This window comes from Pogoniulus pusillus, chromosome 1 (genome assembly GCF_015220805.1).
Source record: "Pogoniulus pusillus isolate bPogPus1 chromosome 1, bPogPus1.pri, whole genome shotgun sequence".
NCBI classification, from domain to species: domain Eukaryota; kingdom Metazoa; phylum Chordata; class Aves; order Piciformes; family Lybiidae; genus Pogoniulus; species Pogoniulus pusillus.
In genome coordinates this window covers 48,086,076-48,110,384 of record NC_087264.1, presented here as the reverse complement: position 1 = coordinate 48,110,384, position 24,309 = coordinate 48,086,076, and the positions used below count along the sequence as shown (strand labels likewise).

General features: G+C 43.8%; 2 protein-coding genes across 2 annotated transcripts in view; one reads left to right on the top strand and one right to left on the bottom strand.

Moving 5' to 3' along the window:
- The window catches only part of NRDE2 (NRDE-2, necessary for RNA interference, domain containing), a 33,696-nt gene extending 32,264 nt beyond the window's left edge, over positions 1-1,432 (top strand). The window contains exon 14 of the mRNA XM_064151585.1: positions 651-1,432. Within this exon, the coding sequence (XP_064007655.1) occupies positions 651-776 (126 nt within the window). The 3' untranslated portion in view covers positions 777-1,432. The remainder of the gene's footprint in view (positions 1-650) is intronic.
- Positions 1,433-3,762: 2,330 nt separating this feature from the next.
- Positions 3,763-13,444, bottom strand: PSMC1 (proteasome 26S subunit, ATPase 1). The gene is made up of 11 exons (XM_064151600.1): positions 13,340-13,444; positions 12,541-12,594; positions 11,630-11,726; positions 10,472-10,596; positions 9,902-10,087; positions 9,627-9,755; positions 8,404-8,500; positions 8,056-8,245; positions 6,690-6,841; positions 4,859-5,013; positions 3,763-4,067 (listed from the first exon to the last, which is right to left on the bottom strand). The coding sequence occupies exons 1-11, from the start codon at positions 13,340-13,342 to the stop codon at positions 3,933-3,935; spliced, it is 1,323 nt and encodes a 440-aa protein (XP_064007670.1). The 5' UTR covers positions 13,343-13,444; the 3' UTR covers positions 3,763-3,932.
- Positions 13,445-24,309: the final 10,865 nt, after the last annotated feature.

Below are 24,309 nucleotides of genomic sequence, written 5' to 3'. Positions count from 1 at the left end.
ATAAACCTGTCATGATATTTGTAATTTTTGGAGTTCTGTATTTAGAGGGGAAAAAAAATAGACTTTGGAGCAGTTGTAATGAGTTTGGTAGCAATGAAAGGAGAGATTTCTGAAGATGTGCTGTAAGATCTTCTGACAATAGGAGCTGCATCTGAAATAGGAACAAACACAGTGCTCAGTGCTGTTTGTATTTCAGAACGGTGTTGTGTGCGTTGCATGAGGCAAGGAGGCACTGAAGACCTCTGTGATCTAAAAGGGATCACATCTTTTAGACTGTGTTTTGTGTTCCATCACGAGCCTGATAGTAGCAGAAATATAGGCAGATAAAAATGCATTTGGTTAGTAGTATAGGAAATTATTCATGAGCACCTGCAGCTCCTCAGGTAATGTCTGTACATGCTGCAGATGCTGCAGCACCTCTTGACCTGTGTTCTGTCTTTTTGAAGAAAATAATTTACAAACAGATGGGAAAAAATTGATCAAGTATCTGTATTGCTGCTGCTGCTGCTGCAGAAGGACTAGTTCTGTTTATATTATTTTAAAGAAGTATGAAGTGCTTCTTATGTGCTTGGAGTGTTGGTTGCATAGCTATCTACTTCTTTATACTGTGTTTCTTGCTGTGGCAGAAAATGTTCTCACTGTCTATCTAGGTGCTCTATATGGATGCTGTGGAGTACTTCCCTGATCATCTGCAAGAGACACTTGATCTAATGACAGAAAAAGAATTGAGAGTGCGGATACCTATGGAAGAGTTGGATCTGCTATTAGAGGTTTAAAAGAAGACTGTAGATGAGTGGAGAAAGTACAGTAACTAGTTCTAAACAGTTAGACCTACCACTTTTCAAACAAGAACTCTGTTGGGATGAGAGGACTTGGGTATTATGCACTATTTTTTGCTTGGCTGGTTGTATTTTAAAGCTTTTATATAAATTGCAGTTGAAATGGAGTTCTGCTAGCTGCAAGTATTCTGGAATCTCATAATGCATTTTGCCCACAAAAAATGCATTTGTTTCTCTGAAGTGTTGCTGGCTCATGCAGAAGGAGACCCTCTTATAAATAGCCTCCTGTTGAATGTTGCCCAAATTTCTTATTCTATTGTTTGAAGTTACATTCCCCAGAGCTCAGCAGAGATTCAGTACATGCCAACTATGGTTTGGTGTGCAGCACAGGAAATAAACATCTGCCAAATGGATCCTCTACTGTCCTCCAGCTGGCAGACTTCAGTAATTTCCTTCAGCTTGGCAAGCACGTGTGTGTGTATATATAACTAGCAAGTCAATTGGCCATTACATCTGTACATATACTGTTAGTAAAAGCTCAATCTTGGCTTGGACAGGCACCTATTTTGGACTTGTATTTGTATGTTTTGACAGGTGACCATTTTAATATGGATGTTTATGACAAATCTACCATAATATCTGAAAACTCCAAAGGAACTTGAATATTTTTTTATTTCTTAATCCAGTAGAACTGTGACTGTATTAAAAATGAAAATGTGTCCTTAATGCATCTTGAAGCAGCCCACTTCTATACAAAGTTTTGGTAATTACTCACTTTTGACCCCAATACAGGCAACCATCATTAAGAGTAGAGATCTGATCTGATTTGTATTCTCACCAAAGCAAGCAGAGTAGTCAAAACATGATAGTTTAATTAGTAGCTTCTATTCCAAGAGCCTTTGGGTAAGCTCCTAGGTAAGTGATGGGAAATACAACAGTTTAAAGGTATACTTATGTTATAAATATATAAGAATATCCAGAATGATTTAAAGGACTGTTTGCAGCCCTACTCTTGAGACCCAAGTACTCAGAAACTGGATCTTCATCTGAAGAGAGGGTACCTGCAGCCACTGAATACCCACAGCTTTTCAGAGGTGTTCCAAGAGAAAACCAGTGGCTCCCAACAGCACTGAAATAGTCAGGACCATCCAGCCACTGGGATACAATTACATGGAAAACTCCGGCTGGAGAAAGCCATACAACGCATAGCTCAACTTCGGCTGTAGCACCACCATACCAGGTAGGGCTTAGTTTTAGGCTGCACTTAACTTATTCCTTTCTAATAATGTTTTATATGTTATGCAGAATTTTAAGTGGCATTACAGCACTTCTTAAGACCTGTGTAAGATTGCTGTGGTCGCAAGTGAGTGTTTTGCCATAAAAGCAATTGATCAGTCTTTGCCAAAAATGCACATTTGGTTTTTAAGGAATATATTCACTGTTCACTTTCTCCTGATCTTAACTTTGTCTTGATCTTTGTAAGTCAAGTTTAGGAATGTTGGAGAAAGTGGCTTAATTTCTGCTGCAAAGGTAAGAATTTAATTTTCAGGTGTGTTTCTTTTTCAGTTACTGTTGTGGCAGTGTACCAGAACACTGTTCTTGGTTGAGCTCAATACGGTGCAGCTTTCCTTCAGGCTGTAGAACCGACCTCTCTGCAGTTGTTGCTTCTAGCCAGTAGTTAACAGCCATGTCCCACATAAAAAAAGCCTTACTTGCCACACATCATAAAAGCTCTTCAGACCCTCAAGCAATGATGAGATCAACTGCCACGATTAGAAAATGCTAAGAAATCACTGGGGTTTTGTGACCTTTCCAAGGAGACAGATCTCATAAGGTTTGTAAGAATGGGTTATAAAACTTAGCTGCTTGTTTTTCTCCAGCTGAACAACAACTCTATTTCAGGGTTCCTGTCACCCACATTAAATAAAAGACTCCATTCATTTGAAGGGTTTGTTTTTAACAACAAACCACATTACATAGCAAAAAAGACTCTCTTGGCCTTGCTGCAGCCATTGTTCTTAGAGCACTGGCAGTTATCAAAGGGATTGCTCTGTGTGCAGCTCCCCAGTCTGTTACTGGCCAGTGCTTCCACAGAAAGTTTCCAGAACAAAGACTGCGCATTGCTTAACTGTCTACAGAACTTTATATAACTGTAACAATCACACGTACAGATTGGGAAATTATGTAGAATTAAACAAGCACTTCACAGAAGTGCATTACACAGAATATTTACCAAGCAGTATGTGATGAACCAGAAATTAACTCATAAAGGGACTGAGTGGCAGACACTATATTAGAGGGGAAGCATTAATGGTGAGGTTGTGCTGCAGAACACCAAGTATGTGGCTTGCAGTTTGAAGTTCTCGGCATGTCTACAGCACGGCCAAGCCAGCACCTGTGCTAGCCAGTCCGTTTGCCTTAACAGCATCTATGTCTTGCCCTGGGCAGCACAGGGCTGTAGAGCCACATAGTGTGCTGGTTCCTTTGAAAAGCATCTCTGAGAAGCATGGTGTTATAATAAACTGTAACCCTAGTGGGAGAAAGAGATCTAGTAACTCTGCAAGGGTTACAAGTACCTTAGCCTAAGGTGTGCAGATCATTGAAGTCAGTGTCCATATTGCTTTGTGTAAGGGCAACTGCTAGAGATGGGTACTTGTAAAGCATCTCATAACATTACTGAAGGTTGCATAGCCTTAATAATTTTTATGGAATTTATATATTACATGACTTAAGGTTACTCAGGAGTTACTTTTGGCCTAGTTACTTGGCCCCTAAAAAGAGCTATAGAAAAGTAATTAAAGAACAGCAGCAATTACACAGTAGTTGTAAAAGACTGACAGGTAGGGAGGTTGTTTCTGCTCTCCCTGCACAGTGGTGTGTCAGCAGTGGGGTTTGGATGGCTGGGCAAGCACAGTTATGGCACTTGCACTTTTTCTTCACCATGCCTAGAGCAGCAGATAGTTCCATGTGAACACTGAAACAGTTCAATTCAAATACATGTTTTATTGCGAAATGAAGTGTTACACTGACTCAATAACCACAACTGATCAAGATTTAACCTCTGCAAGAACAAGAATTATCTCAACTATGCGATGTTACATTAACCTGTCAGTCATGACATAGTTCCTGATAGTCCTCAAGGAGACAGAGAACTTAAAGATATAGTCCCTCAGGGGTTCCCTCCTGCTTCTTATAGAGAACGTTCTCTTTAGACTTCTTGAAGTCTTCATTTGTTACTTTCATTCGCCGTTCCCTCAAAGCCATCAGCCCAGCTTCTGTACAAATTGCCTGCAACAGAGAAAGAAAGAGTAAGTTTCTATCTCTGTGCAACCCCTTCAAGCCACACCTCAGAAGAAAGCAGCAGCTTCACACTCCTGCAGCTGACTAGCAGAAGTGAAGTGTCATCATTTACATTCTTTAGTTGAGTTCTGTTCAGTAGTGCCGAAGCATATAAAGCAATCTGGCTAAAGCTAGGTATGTCCTTCTGTAGGCAGTGATGCTTTCCTTCCTGAAAGGAACAGATGCATCCAGCTCTGTTAACGGTAGGCTGTGTTATCCTCCTGCAAGGACGTGACAGAGTAAAGTGATGTATGTTTGGTTAAGCTCATCAGTCTGAGTGTGGAGACTAGCATGGGCTCTGTCTGCTTCAGAAAAGCAGACTATGTATGTCTGAAGCTTCCTCATCTACAGTTCCATTTTTATCTGCTTGCAACATAGTCTTGGAAAATGCTTCTTAGCACTATATTGTCATGTTTAAGATACTTTGCACCTCTGCTTCTTAGCACTATATTGTCATGTTTAAGATATTCTGCACCTCTGTGCAAGATTCCACATTCCCCTTCTCCTTTCCACTTTGCTACTTCCAAAGTTTCACAGAGAACACAAGCACCTACTCCATCAATATTTCCCATTTGTAAGCCTGAGTACATGGCACTCAAAGGGATTGAAAGCCACCCAACTATCCCTCAGTGCTGTAACCACCAGTAACTAAAGAACAACTGTTTCAACAGGTAGTGTTTCTGGATGCAGTACAAATGAAACTTGTTTTGAAATACAAACAATAGTGATGTACACAAGACCTTAATGTCTGCACCACTGAGATCATCTTTTGCCATAATCAGCTCATCCAAAGTCACATCATCTGCCAGCGTCATTCTGCTTGTGTGTATCTGAAAGATGCGTTTCTTAGTCTTCTCATCAGGCAGTGGGAACTCAATTTTCCTATCGATACGTCCTGTGCAAAAGAGAAGTTCAGTCTTAGCTTTTTGCACGCAGCTGTTGGAAACAGAGCAGGAAGAACAGTTCAAGGTTAGACTAGCAGTAACTGTTTCTTCACAGCACAATCAGTCATGTCTTAGAGTAGGTGAGAGTAGACTATTTGCCATGAACAGGAAGCAGCTGGAGCCGAAGGACACCATCCTGCTGAGAAAGTCTGTATCACAGCAGGTAAGAGACACCTCATCTTGAAAACATGAAAAACCTTCCCTGAGTCAGGTATAAATAGAAAACCTCCCATGTGTCACAGAAATACCTGTTCTCGTAGTAAAACTTTGGTCTGAGATTACCTGCTCCCTGAAGTTTTTCTGTTGCATGTGCACACACACAGAATAAATCACTGCGGCAATTTGAAGAACTCTTTCTCTATGTATTACCAACCTACAGAACCCCCAGAAAACACCCAAAAAAGTGGAGAGGAGTTTTGCATAAACATTTCTATTGTGAGTCCCTATCACAGGCTCCCTTGATGTCAGTAGGGACTTGGGATGTGCTGTGTTCTGGTACTCATTGCTCCAAACTTCAGTGGACAGGCTTTTTAAAGATAATGTCTATGAGATCACTCCTGGTTTTCCTGGTTTACAGTATCTTCCCTCAGAAGGGTTGGTATCACCACATAGGACTCTCCAGACTACATCCTGCGATGGTCAATCAGTCTGCTGAGTGCCTGGCAGCATCCTGGCTTGCTCATGCAATGCTCATCATTTAAATACTCGTGGTGTACTAAGTTCCCTACCAACACATTTTACATTGTCTCAGCTTGTCTTTTAATACTGCTTTAGTGTTCTCTCTGTACTCTTAACAGCACTGGTTTTGATTTGGAGAGGGTAGGGCTAAGATGATGACAAAATCAGATTTTTTTTTCAAAGCACCCCTCAACAACCTCATCCTGTGGGCTTGGTTTTGTCTAAATATGTTGTGTCCAGGCAGTCTACTGATTCTTCAGAGTAGTTTTATGGACAATTTCATCCTAAATTATCTTTGCCCTCTGTCTTACCTCTAGTGCTTTAGGGCTACCTTTACAACATCAATACTTGGTATTTACTTGAGGACACTAATAGGAGGCTTAGCTTACTCCTTTGATCTCTGTATTGCTCCCCACAGATCTATGTTCCAGGACACTTTTAGTGGCCATTTAAAAATACTGCTCGTGCCTGTTCAAGCTCTTGACTCAAACTGTAACATGTCACATCTCCCCCAGCTGACAGCAGTATGCCTGGAAGCAAACTGGTTTCCTTCCATCACAATCCAGGCTCCGATTCTTTAGTCTCAAGTTGTCTTCCACAAAGCACAAGTGGAACTGCCCTTGTGGACCTCCCCCACCTGCCGAAGATGCTAAAGAAATGCTGCTGCACTACAGCTTGCCTTAACAATTACTCAAAACAGCTGTGTCACCTTCATACAAAGGAAGAATACTCAAATTGTGTCTGTATATGCTAGAGGAACCAACACATTTCTTCACTTTTGTAGGTTTTCCTCCCATTTGGAAACCTGTGAATGGGCTCTGATTTTAACAGATACACCAACACCGATGACATGGTGAATAAAGACAAAGTGGTAACTTGTGCTCGTTTTACCAGCCTATGTTTGACAAATTGTGACCAGTCCTTTCACAAAAAAAGTGAATTCTCTTACCTGGCCTAATTAAAGCTGGGTCCAGTGTTTCTATTCTGTTTGTAGCCATGATAACTTTAACGTCTCCTCGCGAGTCAAACCCATCCAGCTGGTTAAGCAACTCCAGCATTGTGCGCTGAATCTCTCTCTCACCACCTGAATTTGAGTCATACCTTTAAGAAAACAATAAACTCAGAAAAAAGCACTGCAAATTTAAGAACCATGTTTCACATAACTGCCACAGATGTATAAACAAGGGCACGTGGTAGTGGTTTTTAATACCTGTAACAGATTCTTTTCTTCTAATGTTCAACTACAGAAAACAAAAAGCAGGCTTTCAGAATGATACTGTGAGATTCAAGTAAGTGTGAAAAGACACTAAACTGTTCTTGCAGCCGGGAGAAACAACAGCAGCCACAAGAAGGAAATCAGCAGTTTTGCTGTGTTTGGATGTATTTGGAAATCTCTCCTGCACAATACAATTAACAAAAATTAACCTAAGGAAAACCCCCTGGTTTTTAAAAGATGTGCATCCCCTTCAGAGCAAACGAGCTTGTCGGTCATGTTTCCATTTCAGACATCTTCTTGTGCATGGCAGTTGTAACTGTATACTCTTTAGCCTTACTAATGTAGATCCTGGTCTGACTGATCTTTCTGTATTTCTGTGTCATTTCATTTTGCCTATAGTGGACTAGATAATCACAGCCGAACATGTACGAAGTCTGACACAGCGTAACATTGATGAAGAGCTCTGGAAGCTGCCTTACACTGAAGCTTCAGGCCAGTAGCTGTGCAGTGATTTGTCTGAGCACCTTTTCTGTTTATTTAAAATACATCTGACATTTGCACTGGACAGCTCCAGCCAGCACAGGGAATTGTCAAAGTAACTTGGATGCAGGCTGAATAACAGGCAAATGCAGCAGAAGCAATGCTTCACCCTAACATCACACTCTGACTTCTTATCTACTGTTCTAAGAACCTAAGTATTTAGTTACCTGTCTGGAGAGGCAAATGATAAATGGATGTATTCTGCACTAAGTACACTGCTTTACTCACAGAAATCAATTGCTGTACATTTGGATTTGCACTTAGAGCATACCACATGAATTTAAGCATGGTGTCTTTTTCTGCCTAAGACACTCTCAGGGAAATGCTACCTGGCATCACGAGATCAGTCTCCAATTGTAGCTGTTCAATATGAACAGGCCAGGATACATTTTAGTTTCAAAGGTATTTCATAAATGCTTACATCAAGAAGAGTAGTATGAAAACAGGAGAAGAGCTAAGAAACGGAGTTACCAGTATGGTTGTAAAAGAAATGTTTCTAGTAAACCTCTTCTTGTCCTTGCCAATACTCATGTGTGAGGTGGAAGCTGGAATACTGTACCTCTTGGTACCAATGGCATCGATTTCATCAATGAAGACAATGGATGGAGCATGCTCTTCAGCCACACGGAACAGCTCGCGCACAAGTTTTGGACCATCACCCAAGTACTTCTGTATGAGTTCTGAGCCAACCACTCTCAGGAAGGTTGCTGAAGTTTGGTTTGCCACTGCTTTGGCTAGTAAAGTTTTACCTATTTTTAATTGGAATGAAATACTGTAATTAGTTTGGGGCAAAGAGCAGAAGGAACAACAAACTGCTTCAACAAAACAGTCACACGTGTGACAGACTTGGCAGTGCTTCCATACTAAGCATCATTTTTTTTGTGTTAGCTCGGCTAACACAAGGTACCTGTGCCAGGTGGGCCATAGAGAATGACTCCTTTGGGTGGCTTTATACCCATCTCTTCATAATACTCAGGATGGGTGAGAGGAAGTTCCACAGACTCCTGAAGCACAAGAAAAACAAACCTGCTTTTACAAAGAGTGAGCACACTCCACAGAACTTCTGAGGATCTTGAGAACAGCACTGATAGAAGTAATGAGGGCAGGAACCTAAAGGATTTCAAGACAGACCTCAAAAAATATGTCTGTTGTCCCCAACTCTAATACAGACAACTACTCTAACTGAAGAGGTCTTCCACGTGGCATGTAATAGGATAAACTAATGTCTCTTCTCCCAGGCAACCAGCAACAGAACAAGGAGACAGAATCTCAAGTTGTGCCAGGAGAGGTCTAGGCTGGATGTTAGGAGGAAGTTCTTCACAGAGGGAGTGATTTGCCATTGGAATGGGCTGCCCAGGGAGGTGGTGAAGTTGCCTCCCCTGAAGGTGTTCAAGAAAAGACTGAATGAGGCACTTAGTGCCATGGTCTGGTTGACTGGACAGGGCTGGGTGATAGATTGGACTGGATGAGCTTGGAGGTCTCTTCCAATCTGGCTGATTATATGAGAGTGTTTCCTCTTCCTCCAATCTAAATGCATTACGCTGAGTTCAGAAGCCTGGAGTTTCTGACTCCTGAACACTCATGGAGGGCGTTGGAAGGATGCCTTCCACCATGATACCAGATCAACATTTTAAGATGATTTGTGATTTCAAATATACACCCAAAGTGAAAGAACTGAGTTTTACTAGGGCTCAGATACAGCTCTGCTGGTAGGGAAAGCACCACCTCCAAACCACCTAAACAAAACCACCCTCCATCAAAAAACCAAACAAATGCAAACTCAAAACAAGGTGAAAATCCCTTACACACTAGATCCTTCGTTTGCACGCATCAGACACTCTAAACAACCTCTGCACTTTTACAATTAACTCTCACTCAGTTTTTATATGTTGCAAAATGCATTACTGCAGATTTTATAAGCTCAGAGCTCTACAGGTTCCACAGTAATTGCAATGGTTTCTGTGTACAGTTCTGAATGGGTGTGCTGCTGACTTAACAGATTTAGGTCTGTGAGTCTGCCCAGCAAAATCAAATGAAGAAATGTGCAAGACACTACATGACCGGCAGTTGGTCCTGCTGTTGCACTTCTGAGCTCCCAGTTTAACAGGGTAAATTGGTACAACTGGATACCTTGATTTCTTGAATCTGGTTGTCAAGTCCACCAATGTCAGCGTATGTTTCTTGAGGAGCTTTCTCCACTTTCATCACTGTAACTAAAGGGTCTGTGTCATCCATCAGAACTCCTATCACAGCATGAACCTAATTCAAGAATTGTCAAAGAAAGCAAACATTACAATACAAATTCAAACCTAGGTGTGAGAAATAAACAAGATTAGCTCTCAGACCATCTGATCCAGTTAAAAACAGATCAAGAACTTGTGCTTCATTTTACAGAAACAACTCACCTTGTGATTTAGTAGAACAGAGCAGCCTGGCTCTAGCAGATCCTTGTCCACAAAAGACAGGATACTGACATAGTGTTCTGATCCTACTGATGTGGATACAATGGCATGGTTGTCATCAATGATCTCCTCCAAAGTACCCACAGACATTGGTGTTCCCCTCAGGTCATCCACCTTTGACCTTTCTTCCTGTTGTCAAGAAGAATACAAGAAACAACTCAAGAACACAGGTGAAAACATTCTTGTACAACACTGGCTCTACAGTTCACACAACAGAATCAGTCTTTGCTATTGCTACTTCACTGTGCCACAAGGCATAAAAGCAGAGGCCAGGATCTAAATCCACTATTATTTCACTCCAGTCGTACAGAAACTTCTATATGGATATGCATAGCTGGAATGTTCTTTTTTTTTCTCTACTGATGGGTATCTGGGAGCTGAACTTTGACAGAACCCTTAAGAAACAAACCATTGTGGCCACATCTGTAGCAACATACACTTTGACTAAAGATCATTAAATCACTACCCCAAAACCCCCTTGTTTTCTAGGCAGTAATTCTTAATGAATCTCACCTCTTGTTTTTCTTCCAAAGGTTTCATCTGTTCTTGATTTCTGATAAACTCTTCTTCCATTAGAAGGTAATCCTTAATCCTCTCCAATTTCAACAATTTGAGTCTGCATTGTGTATGAGGAGTCACTATAGTCAAGGGAAAAGTTGCAGTATTTCAGACCAAGTTTGACATGGCACCAACTACTCCAGTAACTCACTAACAGAAAATACAACAGAATTTCTAGTAATAACTTCTATGCACACTGCTCCCACAACAATTCTAGGTAAAACACAGTTACAGTATCACTAAGGTTAGAAGAGACCTCATAGATCATCAAGTCCAACCCTTTACCACAGAGCTCAAGGCTAGACCATGGCACCAAGTGCCACGTCCAATCTTGCCTTGAACAGCTCCAGGGACGGCGACTCCACCACCTCCCTGGGCAGCCCATTCCAGTAGCCAATCACTCTCTCAGTGAAAAACTTTCTCCTCACCTCGAGCCTATACCTTCCCCTGGTGTAGCTGGAGGCTGTGTCCTCTTGTTCTGGTGCTGGCCACCTGAGAGAAGAGAGCAACCTCCTCCTGGCTGCAACCTTCCCTCAGGTAGTTGTAGACAGCAATAAGATCTCCCCTGAGCCTCCTCTTCTCCAGGCTAACCAATCCCAGCTCCCTCAGCCTCTCCTCTCAGGGCTGTGCTCAAGGCCTCACACCAGCCTCGTCGCCCTTCTCTGGACACGCTCAAGCATCTCAATGTCCCTCCTAAACTGGGGGGCCCAGAACTGAACACAGCACTCAAGGTGTGGTCTAACCAGTGCAGAGTACAGGCAGAATGACCTCCCTGCTCCTGCTGGTCACACCATTCCTGATGCAGGCCAGGATGCCACTGGCTCTCTTGGCCACCTGGGCACACTGTTGTCAAGATAATGCTTCTCCTGCATTTCTCCTCTCTCTCTTTTTCTCTTTTTTTCTCTCTCTCATAACTCAGGAATTTCTCTCTTACTGAGGCTACTTCTTGCAAAATAATAATCTTATTTTCTGGGTTTATGTTAATTCAAATTCTATTTGGCTTTCTGTTTAATCATCTGTGACCTACACAGAGACAGATCTATGAGAGAGGACAGCTCTGCTCTTCTCAAAGAGTGGTAGTCCACAGGACTGCTGGGCAGGCAGAAGACTCACCCAGGGGGAGTTTGCTGGCAGCATCTGGTCCCTTTGTCTTCTTCTTCTTTTTCCCCACTCTCGTTGGAACTGGAGGTTCATATTTCTTCTTCTTATCCTTATTTGTACAAAGAATTCCACAGAAAAAATCATAAGAAGAAAGACATATAGACGTGATGCACATAGGGTGAAAGTTCAAGAGCTACGCAACAAAACTGCCTCCTTTGCAATAAGTAGCAAGAAGCCCAAAGGAAACAGTTTTCTTATTTGTAAAGAAAGTTCAGAATTTTGTTCTCCTGCTTACTTCAGTCTTCTTTTTAAATTTAGATTTTTGCCATTTTTCAGCAAATACAGAACATGTAAGGCCTGAAGTCAATCACAAACAAGACTCACACAGGGAAGGCTGAGGGAAAAATACTGGATTGAACATTTCAATCCAGAGGTAATGCGCACTCAGTCTGACAGCTCAGACATCACTTGCAACATGCATTGAACTTCCATCTCCAAAAGAAACCAGAAAAGACTTCCAATGGTCCATGACATGAAATACAGGCCTCAAGCCAATGACAGTGTGATGTCATGTTCCAAATCAAAACCAGTTACTTAAGTGACAGCTCAAAGGCAGCTACTGTTGCCTGACCCAGGCAGATTTACAGTTTCATTCTTTAAAACAATTAAATTACTACCAGTATTTCAGCTTTGCTTTACAGTTAGATCTCTTCTTCTGCTTTTGAACAGTACTCTCTTTTCTCCCACATGCATCCAGAAGAGGTAAGACATTTCATCAAAGCCAGCAAGAGCCTGATTTTATGCAGTTCCAAGTACAACAATGAAACAAAACTGTAAAGTAAAGCTTCTTGCTGCCAGCCTGCGTAGTAGCACACCTGTAGTTCCATCCTACAAGTAAAAACATCTGTTCCGGTTTTCGTTACCTTGTCATCCTTCTTCCCACCACCAGGACCATGTCCACCGCTCTGACTTTGACCCTAAGAAAAAAGGGAAACAGCTAAATAAAAGTCCAATACTGTGAATCTTGAAACTTATGGACAACTCTATGCTAGAGTCTAAACAAAGTGTTAACATATTCCAATTAATTGTCAGTGAATAAAGGGAAGCGTGGATTAAAGAGGCCGGGAAGGAAGTGGTCCTTGGATTGGGTTTTGGCCTGTATGGCATTGTACTCTGTTGCTACATCGTAGTTTCAACTCAGTCCTTACTAATGTAAACTAATGAGTATCACTAAGTAAGGTGCATCACAAAACGACGTCCTGTCAGCAGTTACCTGCGCGCACTCCCACAAGCAGAACAAACCAGTACCGTCCGCACAGACCTACTGCCGCTCCCCGCCAAAGGCCTGACCTCTCCGGGGAGATGCCCGGACCCAGGCGGGGATGCTCCCACCCCAGTCGGCCGGCCGGCCCCTGCAGACCGACCACAAAACCACTTCGTTCTCACAGCAGCGAGCAGAGGCGAGCCCTCCGCGACAGTAAGCCCCGGCTCAGAACCCCAGGCGGCCTCCGTCTAACCGGCCGCGCTCCTCCCCGCACCACCCGCCGGAAGCGGCCTAAAGCCTCCGTGCCGGCGGTGACTCTGCAGAAGCCCGGGCGATGACCGATCCCGGCGGCATGTGTAACGCAGCCCCCAGCACCGCGCCGTGGGCACGGCCCCCTGCCCCCCGAGGCGGCGCTCTGGCCGCGCAGGCCGGGCCCGCGGCGCGGGTCGCTCTCTCACCATCCTGCCTCGGCGCCGCACCGGAACCGCTGCCTCACGGCTCCCGGCGGCGGACGCGGCGCCTACGTCACTACGGGACACAGCGAGGGCCAAACGCGGGGCGGGGCGGGGCAGCGGCCGGCTGGGCTGTTCCGCGGCCCTTGTTCTTGCTCTCGGGCCGCTGTCCCGCCCCGGCCCGCGGGCAGCCCCTGCAGCCCGGCCGCTGCTCCTCAGCCTGCTGACACGCCGAGCTCAGGCCTTGCCCAGCCTCCCCCCGCAGCTGAGTAGCACGGGGGCTGTTGAGGCGGCGCTCGGGTTGTGCCGCGGCCGCTCGGGTTGTACCGCCGGCAGCGAGCAGCAGAGGGCTGCGTGCCACTGCGGTGGCCGCTGGCACGGAGCGGGGCGGGAGATGCGGCAGTCTTGGGTCGCCCGGGTTTCGAGTGCTACCAATCTGTAACACCTGGGGAAATGCTGTAGAAATTTTCTGTGCCCGCTTTTGGCATCCCCAAAGGTCGCTGGACTGAACGCAAACAAGTTCTGAATGCAGAACCAAATGCCTGGTTTGGGTTGAGTGCATAGAATCATACAATCAAGCAGGTTGGAAGAGACCTCCAAGATCATCCAGTCCAACCTAGCACCCAGCCCTAGCCAATCAACCAGACCATGGCACCAAGTGCCTCAGCCAGGCTTCTCTTGAACACCTCCAGGGACGGTGCCTCCACCACCTCCCTGGGCAGCCCATTCCAATGCCAATCACTCTCTCTGGGAAGAATTTCCTCCTAACATCCAGCCTAGACCTACCCTGGCACAACTTGAGACTGTGTCCCCTTGTTCTGTTGCTGGTTGCCTGGCAGAAGAGGCCACCCCCCACCTGGCTACAGCCTCCCTTCAGGTAGTTGTAGACAGCAATGAGGTCACCTCTGAGCCTCCTCTTCTGCAGGCTGCACACCCCCAGCTCCCTCAACCTCTCCTCACAGGGTTTGTGTTCCAGGCCCCTCACCAGCTTTGTTGCCCTTCTCTGGACACCTTCCAGCACCTCAACATCTCTCTTGAATTGAGGGGCCCAGAACTGGACACAGCACTCAAGGTGTGGTCTGACCAGTGCTGAGTACAGGGGCAGAATAACCTCCCTTGTCCTACTGGCCACACTGTTCCTGATGCAGGCCAGGATGCCATTGGCTCTCTTGGCCACCTGGGCACACTGCTGGCTTATCTTCAGCTACTATCTATCAGTACCCCCTGGTCCCTTTCCTCCTGGCTGCTTTCCAGCCACTCAGTCCCCAGCCTGTAGTGCTGCTTGGGGTTGTTGTGGCCAAAGTGCAGAACCCTGCCCTTGGCCTCGTTAAATCTCATCCCATTGGCCTCTGCCCACCCATCCAGCCTGTCCAGGTCCCTCTGCAGGGCTCTCCTACCTTCCAACAGCTCCACACCTGCTCCTAGCTTGGTATCATATGCAAACTTACTGATACTGGACTCAATCCCCTGGTCCAGATCATCAGTTTTACACTGTGTCCTTGCACCAGAGGCCACATACTTGTTTGAGGCCTGCAGTAGCTGCTCCATGTCTGCCTGACATAGTACCAAAACGTCTGCCTCCTGTACATGAAAATGGCCTCAGTTTTAGAGAAGTCAGCAGGATGTGGAGTGTCTTCTGCTTTCTGCTTTCATGTTGTTTTTTCTTTCACGTGGTCTCTAGAATTTGAGTCCAAGTAGGGAACTTTGCTTATTAAATATTAAAATAATAGATGATAGAATAGTTTTGGTTGCAAGAAACCTCTAAGATCATCAAGTCCAACCATTAACCTAACACTGCCAAGTCCATTACTAAACCATGTCCCTCAGCACCACATCTACACATCTTTGGGTGTGATTCAACCACCTCCCTGGGGAACCTATTCCAGGGCTTGACAACCCTTTCTGTGAAGAAATCTTCCCTAATATCCGATCTAAATCTCCTCTGGTGCAATTTGAGGCCATTTTCTGATTCCTCTTGTCTTGGTGCTTGGGACCTCACTTCAAGCTCATTTCAGATAGTTGTAGAGAGTGATAAGGTCTCTCCTTTTCTCCAGAGGAAACAACCTCAGTTCCCTCAGCCATTCTTCCAAAGACCTGCTCTCCAGGGCTGGCCTCAGCACTGCAGGGAGGGGGCTCAGCAGAGAATGGCAGAGGGGCTGTCAGAGACTGAGATAAACATGACAATCACTACAACTGCTACTTCTTCCCTCAGCCTGCTCCCCACCAATTGTTTATGCCTCCCTGCATCAAGATCTCTGCCCTTTCAGAGTACACATACTGTTGGGAAAGCCAATCCTGCAATGACTTTCTTCCTGTGACTGGTAGCTCTTTTTAGAGCCCTTGGAAATAAGTCACTCCCGTAATGGCTGTTCTCACCATGGTGAAAGGGATGTTTGTTCAGAAGAATGGGTTAGCCTTGGTGCTCCAGACAAATTCCAAGGCACTGGCTTTATGCAGGTTTCAGGAAAGGGTGTTGCATTTGCTGCAGTGTGGCTGTTTCTCAGCATCGTGAGTTCCATGCAACGGTGCCTGTATTTCACAGTATCACAGTATCATCAGGGTTGGAAGAGACCTCACAGATCATCAAGTCCAACCCTTTACCACAGAGCTCAAGGCTAGACCATGGCACCAAGTGCCACGTCCAATCCTGCCTTGAACAGCTCCAGGGACGGCGACTCCACCACCTCCCTGGGCAGCCCATTCCAGTGTCCAATGACTCTCTCAGTGAAGAACTTTCTCCTCACCTCCAGCCTAAATTTCTCCTGGTATAGCTTGAGGCTGTGTCCTCTTGTTCTGGTGCTGGCCACCTGAGAGAAGAGAGCAACCTCCCCCGGCCACAACCACCCCTCAGGTAGTTGTAGACAGCAATAAGGTCACCCCTGAGCCTCCTCTTCTCCAGGCTAACCAATCCCAGCTCCCTCAGCCTCTCCTCGTAGGGCTGTGCTCAAGGCCTCTCCCCAGCCTCGTCGCCCTTCTCTGGACATGCTCAAGCATCTCAATGTCCCTCCTAAACTGGGGGGCCCAGAACTGGACACAGTACTCAAGGTGTGGTCTAACCAGTGCAGAGTACAGGGGCAGAATGACCTCCCTGCTCCTGCTGGCCACACCATTCCTGATGCAGGCCAGGATGCCACTGGCTCTCCTGGCCACCTGGGCACACTGCTGGCTCATGTTCAGGCGGGTATCAATCAGCACCCCCAGATCCCTCTCTGTCTGGCTGCTCTCCAGCAGTTTGGTCAGCCGCTGATGCTTTCAAAGTCCTGCTTTTTTTTAGGGTTTGGTTGGATTTTTGTGTGTGTGGTTTTTTTTGTTTTTTTTTTTTTGTTTGCTTGTTTGGGTTTTTGTTTGGGTTTTGTTCTTGTTGTTTATGGGGTTTTGTTGTGTTGTTTTGGTTGGTTGGTTTTGTTTCTCCCACCTTTGGAGTGGAGTCTGTATTTTGAAAGGCATTTACTCATCTTTCCAGTTTCCCTTTTCATTGAGGAAGAGTGCTGGAAATGTCATTAGCCAGACAGTTATCAATTTAACCATTGGAAGAGAGGAGGCTGCAGGAGCCAGGGACATCAGCTCCCCAGACACCTGACTCTACAACAACTTTAAAGCAAGCTGAGCAAAGCTGGTGTTGGTCCTATAGTCATAAAGGCCAAATTTAATACATTAAAGATTTATTTGAAGGGCAAATGATGTCAGGGTGAATGGAGTGGAGGAAACAATTTCTATCTGCAAAAGGCACAGTTCATTCTAAATATCATTACAGATGGAGAAAGATATTCCACTTAAATATGTATGTTTGGCAGAGGGAGGTCAGGAAATAAGGGGGGGAAAATTGACTGCTGAATAGCAAGAATCAAGAAAATAGTAATGTATGTTTATTTTTTAGCTTAATAATTATTAAGGGGACAGATGGATTAATTACACCACACCTAACTACAGTGCAAATGGGATGCCATCATTTGTACTTCCCCTTTCCGCTCTAGGCATTATGTGCTGGCATGTTGTAAAATATCTGTCCCATTCCATTTCACTGTTGGCTGTGTTCAGGGATGATCTGTGTCACAACTGGTAATTTAAACCTATTTTTCTGTACTGTTCATCTAGATAGGTCACCTGAGTTTGCAACTACTGACTTATCTGCGTCACTTTGTCTTCAAGTACTTTTTCCTCTACACAACAGCTTGCACTGATATGTGCTTGTGTTGAGATGTCTGAGTACCACTGAAAAGCAGGAGGAGGAATTATTTGGAATTGGGCAAGTGGAATTCAAAACATCCAAAGTGAATGGATGGTTTTTATAATAAAGTTGTTGTGAATTTCTCAGTGCTGTAGTAAAGTCTGACACTTGAAGACTGACTCATGCACATTTTCGGAATGCTACAGAAGAAGTATTATATTGAAAGTTGTACTTGTAATCATAGAATCATAGAATCAACCAGGTTGGAAGAGACCTCCAAGATCATCCAGTCCAACCTATCACCCAGCCCTATCCAGTCAACTAGACCATGGCACTAAGTGCCTCATCCAGTCTTTTCTTGAAGACCTCCAGGGACGGTGCCTCCACCACCTCCCTGGGCAGCCCATTCCAATGGGAAATCACTCTCACTGTGAAGAACTTCTTCCTAACATCCAGCCTATACCTACCCTGGCACAACTTGAGACTGTGTTCCCTTGTTCTACTGCTAGTTGCCTGGGAGAAGAGGCCACCCCCCACCTGGCTAAAATGCCCCTTCAGGTAGTTGTAGACAGTAATAAGATCACCCCTGAGCCTCCTCTTCTCCAGGCTAAACAGGCCCAGCTCCCTCAACCTCTCCTCATAGGATTTGTGCTCCAGGCCCCTCACCAGCTTTGTTGCCCTTCTCTGGACATGCTCCAGCACCTCAACATCCTTCTTGAATTGAGGGGCCCAGAACTGGACACAGCACTCAAGGTGTGGTCTGACCAGTGCTGAGTACAGGGGCAGAATAACCTCCCTTGTCCTACTGGCCACACTGTTCCTGATGCAAGCCAGGATGCCATTGTGCCTTCACATGGTCTCCTTTTTGAGGTCCCAAAGCAACACAACATTTCCCTAAGTTTAACCTCCATGCTGGTTTGAGGCTAATTGCAATACTTTAATGAGATAAATTAGATCATTGGTTGTAAAAGAATAATAATGATAAATTCTATATCGTGCATTGGTTTGCTAAAAAGGATAAAAAGCCAAAATGTAAACAGTTTGTACCTCTTTGCTCTGGGGTGCATCTCCCTTTCACTTCACCTTTGCTTGGCTCTAGTATCTTCCACTAACCTTAGCTAACCAGATAACAAGTAAGCTTTGCTGGTTGTTTTGGTTTCTGTCTGGGAAGGAAGAGAGAGGGCTTTGAGCCCCTTTTGGGTAGTTTCTTTTTCTGGGAGGGAGTTTGGATTTCTGTATTACTTCTAATTAGTATATAATTGTAAATACTTGTAAATAATATTGTGTATATATGTTGTAAATGTTGCTTTGCTGTAAATATAGCTTCATCTTCCAAACCATCTGAGGTGGTCTAGTACATTTCAGTGGGGCAGGGTGGGGAAGTTCCTAAGCCACCACAACCTCATAGTCTTGTAGTCAGGCAAGTAGGTGCTGCAGACTGTCTCAGTCTCGTCATTTGACAGCTGAAATGAAATCACTTCTCCCTTAGTGTAAGCACTGGTGGCAAATACATTCCTGTAAGCAGTGGCAAAAGTTTGGCCCAAAGGGCTCCAATGAATGAAAGCCGAGCAAGAGCTAAGTGGTTATCCTAAACCCAACTGAAAGTGAGTATAAGAAGAAAATGCCTCTCTCCATAGTTTTGAAACAGGTTGGCAAAAGGTAGTGTGTCTTACTAGTTCTTGTATTTCTGTAAGAAAAGATCCTGTCGTGCTTCAGCAATGAGTGAAGAACAGTGTTGCTAGGGTGGCCTTTCACTGTGTGTCAGACAAATACAGTAATCAGCTGATTTGTTCGTAAGGTCTAACATGTTAGCCAGTTTATATTTTGTATGGCCTCTGCAGCTTTCTGAAAGCTGATACAGAAGACTTTCTGATGGGGAAGTGATTGAATTTGGGAAAAAAGGTAAGTGAAGAGATACAGAGATGTGATCTAAATGGAATATGAGTTCTTCACCTGACTGATCTTGAAAAGTTGCTGATGTTGAAAGGATGCCATCATTGAAGCGCTCCTCAGAGTCAACTAATTGATGTGCTATGGTTGCAATAACCTGAGTACTTTACTGTTGATTACACTAACATTTGACTAAATTAAGTTTGTTCCAGAGCCACTTTGCAGGACTCAGTCACTTGATGAAGAGACACTGAAATAATTTTCCTGTAAGCAGGAAAACATTAAATAGGCTTTCTCCTTTTACAAAAAAGTAGTCTTTCTAAAGCCACATAGGATTACTTTCTAAATATGGGCTGCCCGGGGATGTGGTGGAGTCGCCGTCCCTGGGGCACTTCAAGGCAAGGTTGGACGTGGCACTTGGTGCCATGGTCTGGCCTTGAGCTCTGTGGTAAAGGGTTGGACTTGATGATCTGTGAGGTCTCTTCCAACCCTGATGATACTGTGATACTGTGAAATACATTCTGACTACTACTTGGGCTCTGAAGTCCTTAGGCAGTAATAGATGCTTATGAACTCTCTGCAGTCCATTGAATTATTAACTGCTAATGATTTGTAGGTTTTAACTTGTGAAAGCATGGCGTTGTTGCATTTACTTAACTAATCCTACAAGTGCTCATGCTTTGTAAAACCCAAGAAAGGCATTTTGCATGCTCTGTGGGATTTCTCACAGTGCAGTGTAGGAAGGAAGGAGGTCAGAGTGCAGATACAACAGTGCAGATACAACAGTGAAGAACTCATTAAAGACTGTAGTTTGGAGGAGATGCATGGAGTTGGAAAGCATTTAGGGACAGACCCAAAACCCACTGAAGCAGATGGAAAGAAAAGCTGAATCTAACAATGGATAGCCTAAGTACACTGAATGCACCAGAGTATTAAATGGAAGCAGAGAGACAAGGGAGAGAGCTGCCATCAGCGTAGGAGAATCAGAAGCTATTGTCTGAGACATAAGAAAAACAAGCTGAAAAATCTGAATTTCCCTAGTAACCTAGGAGTCACTAGTTTCACCATCTTGCCACCAGAATTGGGGTGAAGATATGCTGGGTTTAATTGCTTCTCACTGAAGTACTGGTTCTGCATTAATCTGTTTTCTATAATGTAATCATTCCTCTCTGTCATTTCCTGCAGCACTGTAATCTAATACTGCACAAGCTTCTCACCATGTTCACATTCCCTACTGAATAATTGTGGCTTCAGTTCTGTGATGCATAGTATGTTCAATCAGCCTGTAATTGCAGCACTATCTGGAGGTATGGTTGATACACCTATGTAATTATGTTTATTGTTAATAATGCAAATCGAATCTGTTGAGTTAGTCAAATCAGTCATCCTCATTTGCAAGCGGCAATTTCTTCCACTGCTGAGGAACTGGGTTTTTTTCTGGTTCTATGCTCATTCACACAAAAGATATCCTTGTTGGAAGATAACTTTGAAAATAAGTATCAAAGCCCCATTGTGGAAGTATCAGCACTTACTATAGAGACTGTGCAGAAATACTGTCTATCCAGTATAGCCAGAAAAGGCCCTTAATTCACTTGGATGAATGTGGCACTCTCATGTGGAGTGAGCAATGAGAAACGTGTGAATTCCTGTTTGCTTTGGGTATTGCTCTATATGTGATTTTCTATAATGGACAAGGTGATGAATTCAGGAGTATTTGGAGATAACATTCTCCTCTAGAAAAGCACAGGAGCCCTGTAGGTGCCTGTAGTTCTCAAGCTGTATTTTATTTTCTACAAAGATGCCAGTTGAAAACAGTTTGTCCCACCCTGACACAGGTTCATTCTCCCTGAATCCCATATAAAGTCAGCCTTAGCAAAGGTTTTCAGATATAGGTTTATAGTTGGTGAAATTGTCCATATGCCCTGCTGTAAAAATAGCTCTCTAATTAAGTTTCCTTCTTTTTTCATTCACAGCAGTTTCTTTCATACAGCATTACTCAAATATTACATTTATCAAGACAGAAATCTTCATATTCTACTGTGAAATGTTTGGACTATATAAGTTTGGTTTTGTCCTGGTTTCAGATAGCACAGAACTAACTCTGTTCAGTGATTTTACTTTTCAGCTCAGTCTCTACTAAGTAATTGCACTTTCTGAATTCAGTAGCATATTTTGGCAGCCAGTGTCTGCTTCTAGAAGTGATAATGCTTGAGGTTTATAGTTAGCACCAGGGAATGGTATGTAGAAAGGTTTTTTGCTTATACTTGCTCCTATGGAGACCAGTTTCTCTGCTAAATCATGTGTATCACATTGGGGGTGCAGTATAGTAAAACGTTGCACCTGTGGAGAGGAGCAGATGGGGCAGATGATCCTAATCTGACCAACAAAATATTTCATATACATCATATTCAGCATTAAACTGACTGACCATAAAGGTCATGCTCTCTTCTTCAGTGACTGGCATCCAAAGAGGAATGTCTGTCCTTCTTCCTAAAATCCCAATCCATGCATTCTTGAACCCAGTTCCTGAATCCAGCTCCTGAATCTGGTTCTCATCTACCGCTGAGTCCAGGCTGTGACTTGCCATGTGCCTGCTCCACAGCATCAGTAGTGATAGCAATATAATTGCCAGTGGGGGAGGAGAGTGGGGGTGTTGGGTCTAATACTGGTTTTGCATACATTTGTATATATTTCATGTTATCATTCTTGTTTAATTAAGGCTGGTTTAGTTTTCCATTTCATAAGTTTCTCTCCCTTATTCCCTTTATCCTCTCCTTTGGGAAGAGAAAGTCATTACTAGAGTCTGTTATTTATCCACTGGCTGGCCCAGCCTTAACCCTTGACAGATTTCATAGAATCATAGAATCAACCAGGTTGGAAGAGACCTCCAAGATCATCCAGTCCAACCTATCACCCAGCCCTATCCAGTCAACTAGACCATGGCACTAAGTGCCTCATCCAGTCTTTTCTTGAAGACCCCCAGGGACGGTGCCTCCACCACCTCCCTGGGCAGCCCATTCCAATGGGAAATCACTCTCTCTGTGAAGAACTTCTTCCTAATATACTGTTTTTCAATAACATCAAACTACCCTGGGGTCATACTATGACATTTTGGATGTCACCTCACCTTGCATAATCTTCTGGTTTAGAAGCTGTGCTCCTTACTCTTAACTGCATTTGAAACATGTACAATCATATTAGTGGTTTCCTAAATGGCAACATAAAGAGGTTGAAATGCTTTGGTGACAGTGCATGGTTCTTCCTGTCAAAAATATTACACTGCATCAGTGAAGGACTGCAGCTGTCTGTGCTGTGATTATTATTGGAGAGTATTTTTTTCACTGTGAGGGTGACAAAACACTGGAAAAGGCTGCCAAGAGGGGTTGTGGAGTCTCTCTTTCTGCAAATATTCAAAACCCTCCTGGATGCATTCCTGTGTGATCCAGTGTAGGTGATCCTGCTCTGGCAGGGGGATTGGATGATCTTTTGAGGTTCCTTCCAGCCCCTGACATTCAGTGATTCTGTGATTATTTAGTAGAATTTCTTTGTATCCCCTTCCACACAAGAGAAAGGCTTTGACCAAATATATATGCAATTATACAAGTTAGAAGTAAAAGAGACACTTTTTTGCAGAACATGTTTCTCAATATGAAAAAAAATAGTCAACTTTGAGAGTACCCCTAAGCTGAGTCTAAAGTGTCCTATCTGACACACACTACCTGTGTCTCAACAGCAAGATGCAAAATTCTTTAGTCCATGATCCTGATTTCATCACTCTTAACACCTAAAGGCAACTTCTGCAACAGCAGTATATTGCTGGCAGATCTCATTTCAAATTATGATCCAGCCAGCTCATATTTATACATGAAATGTGACTATGTCATGGCTTCAGGAACCTCATGGAAGTGTTTCAGTTAAACAGGTACAGTGGTTACAACAATGAAAACATATTCTGCTGTCAGCTCTTAGTTCCTGGTAAGCAAAGCCTCTCCAGCCTAGGAACATGAAAGGCTCACTTAGAAAGCAATGCTCCATTGCAAAGCTAAATGAATTCCAGCTAAAATGGTATGGTGAACACAGTGCACCCTTGGCAATAATTATACAGAACTACATCTGTCATTGGATATCAGAGCATAATTTAATTTAGAAAAATTAATGGTTTGCTACAACTGATTGTACTTCTGTTATCAGTGACTGGCTTGTGAGTGTATGTGCTCCACCCTCTCGTGCCTCCCCGTGACCAGTGTAGAGATAATATGGCCATTACCATGTTTCACCAGGACTCAGAGTAGAAAAGCAATTGCCATTTCAAAAACTGTACAGTGTTGTGTCAGATTTAAGTTGTTTCTAATCAATTTCCTGAATGCCTGGCTCCAAATTCAGTTTAGGGCTAAAAGTAAAGCATGTTTCTGTCCTCTTCCAAACCCAGACTGTCAATATAAGCCTCAGATGATCCAGTGTACATTTTATGTTTAAGCTGTAGGGAAAAAAATATGTATCTGAAAATATCAAAGACAAGGTCTGCCTGTGAGATTATTTTTATGCTTCCACCAGATAAAGCCAAAAGACAGGAATATTTTTGAACTTATATTTGGGTTACTAAAGGTGCTTCTGACCAAAGAAACAAAGTGCTTGGTTTGAAGGAAGATTAATAACTCAGTTAATTTATGTGTGCTAAGAGCATGCATCCATGTGCAAAAGACAAGGTAATGTGCAACTGTCAAGAGGTGGAGTTTGAGAAGGAGCTTATGGCAGGACAAGTCAGGGAGAAAAGGCAGCACTGCCCAGGCTATATAGTGCAAGAGAAAGAGTGGAAAAACACCTGCCTGGCCTTTTCTAGCCAGGCATATATAGTCATATATTTGGTAGAAAATCCACATGCAGCACAAATTGTTCATTATAAGAAAGAGTGACAGTA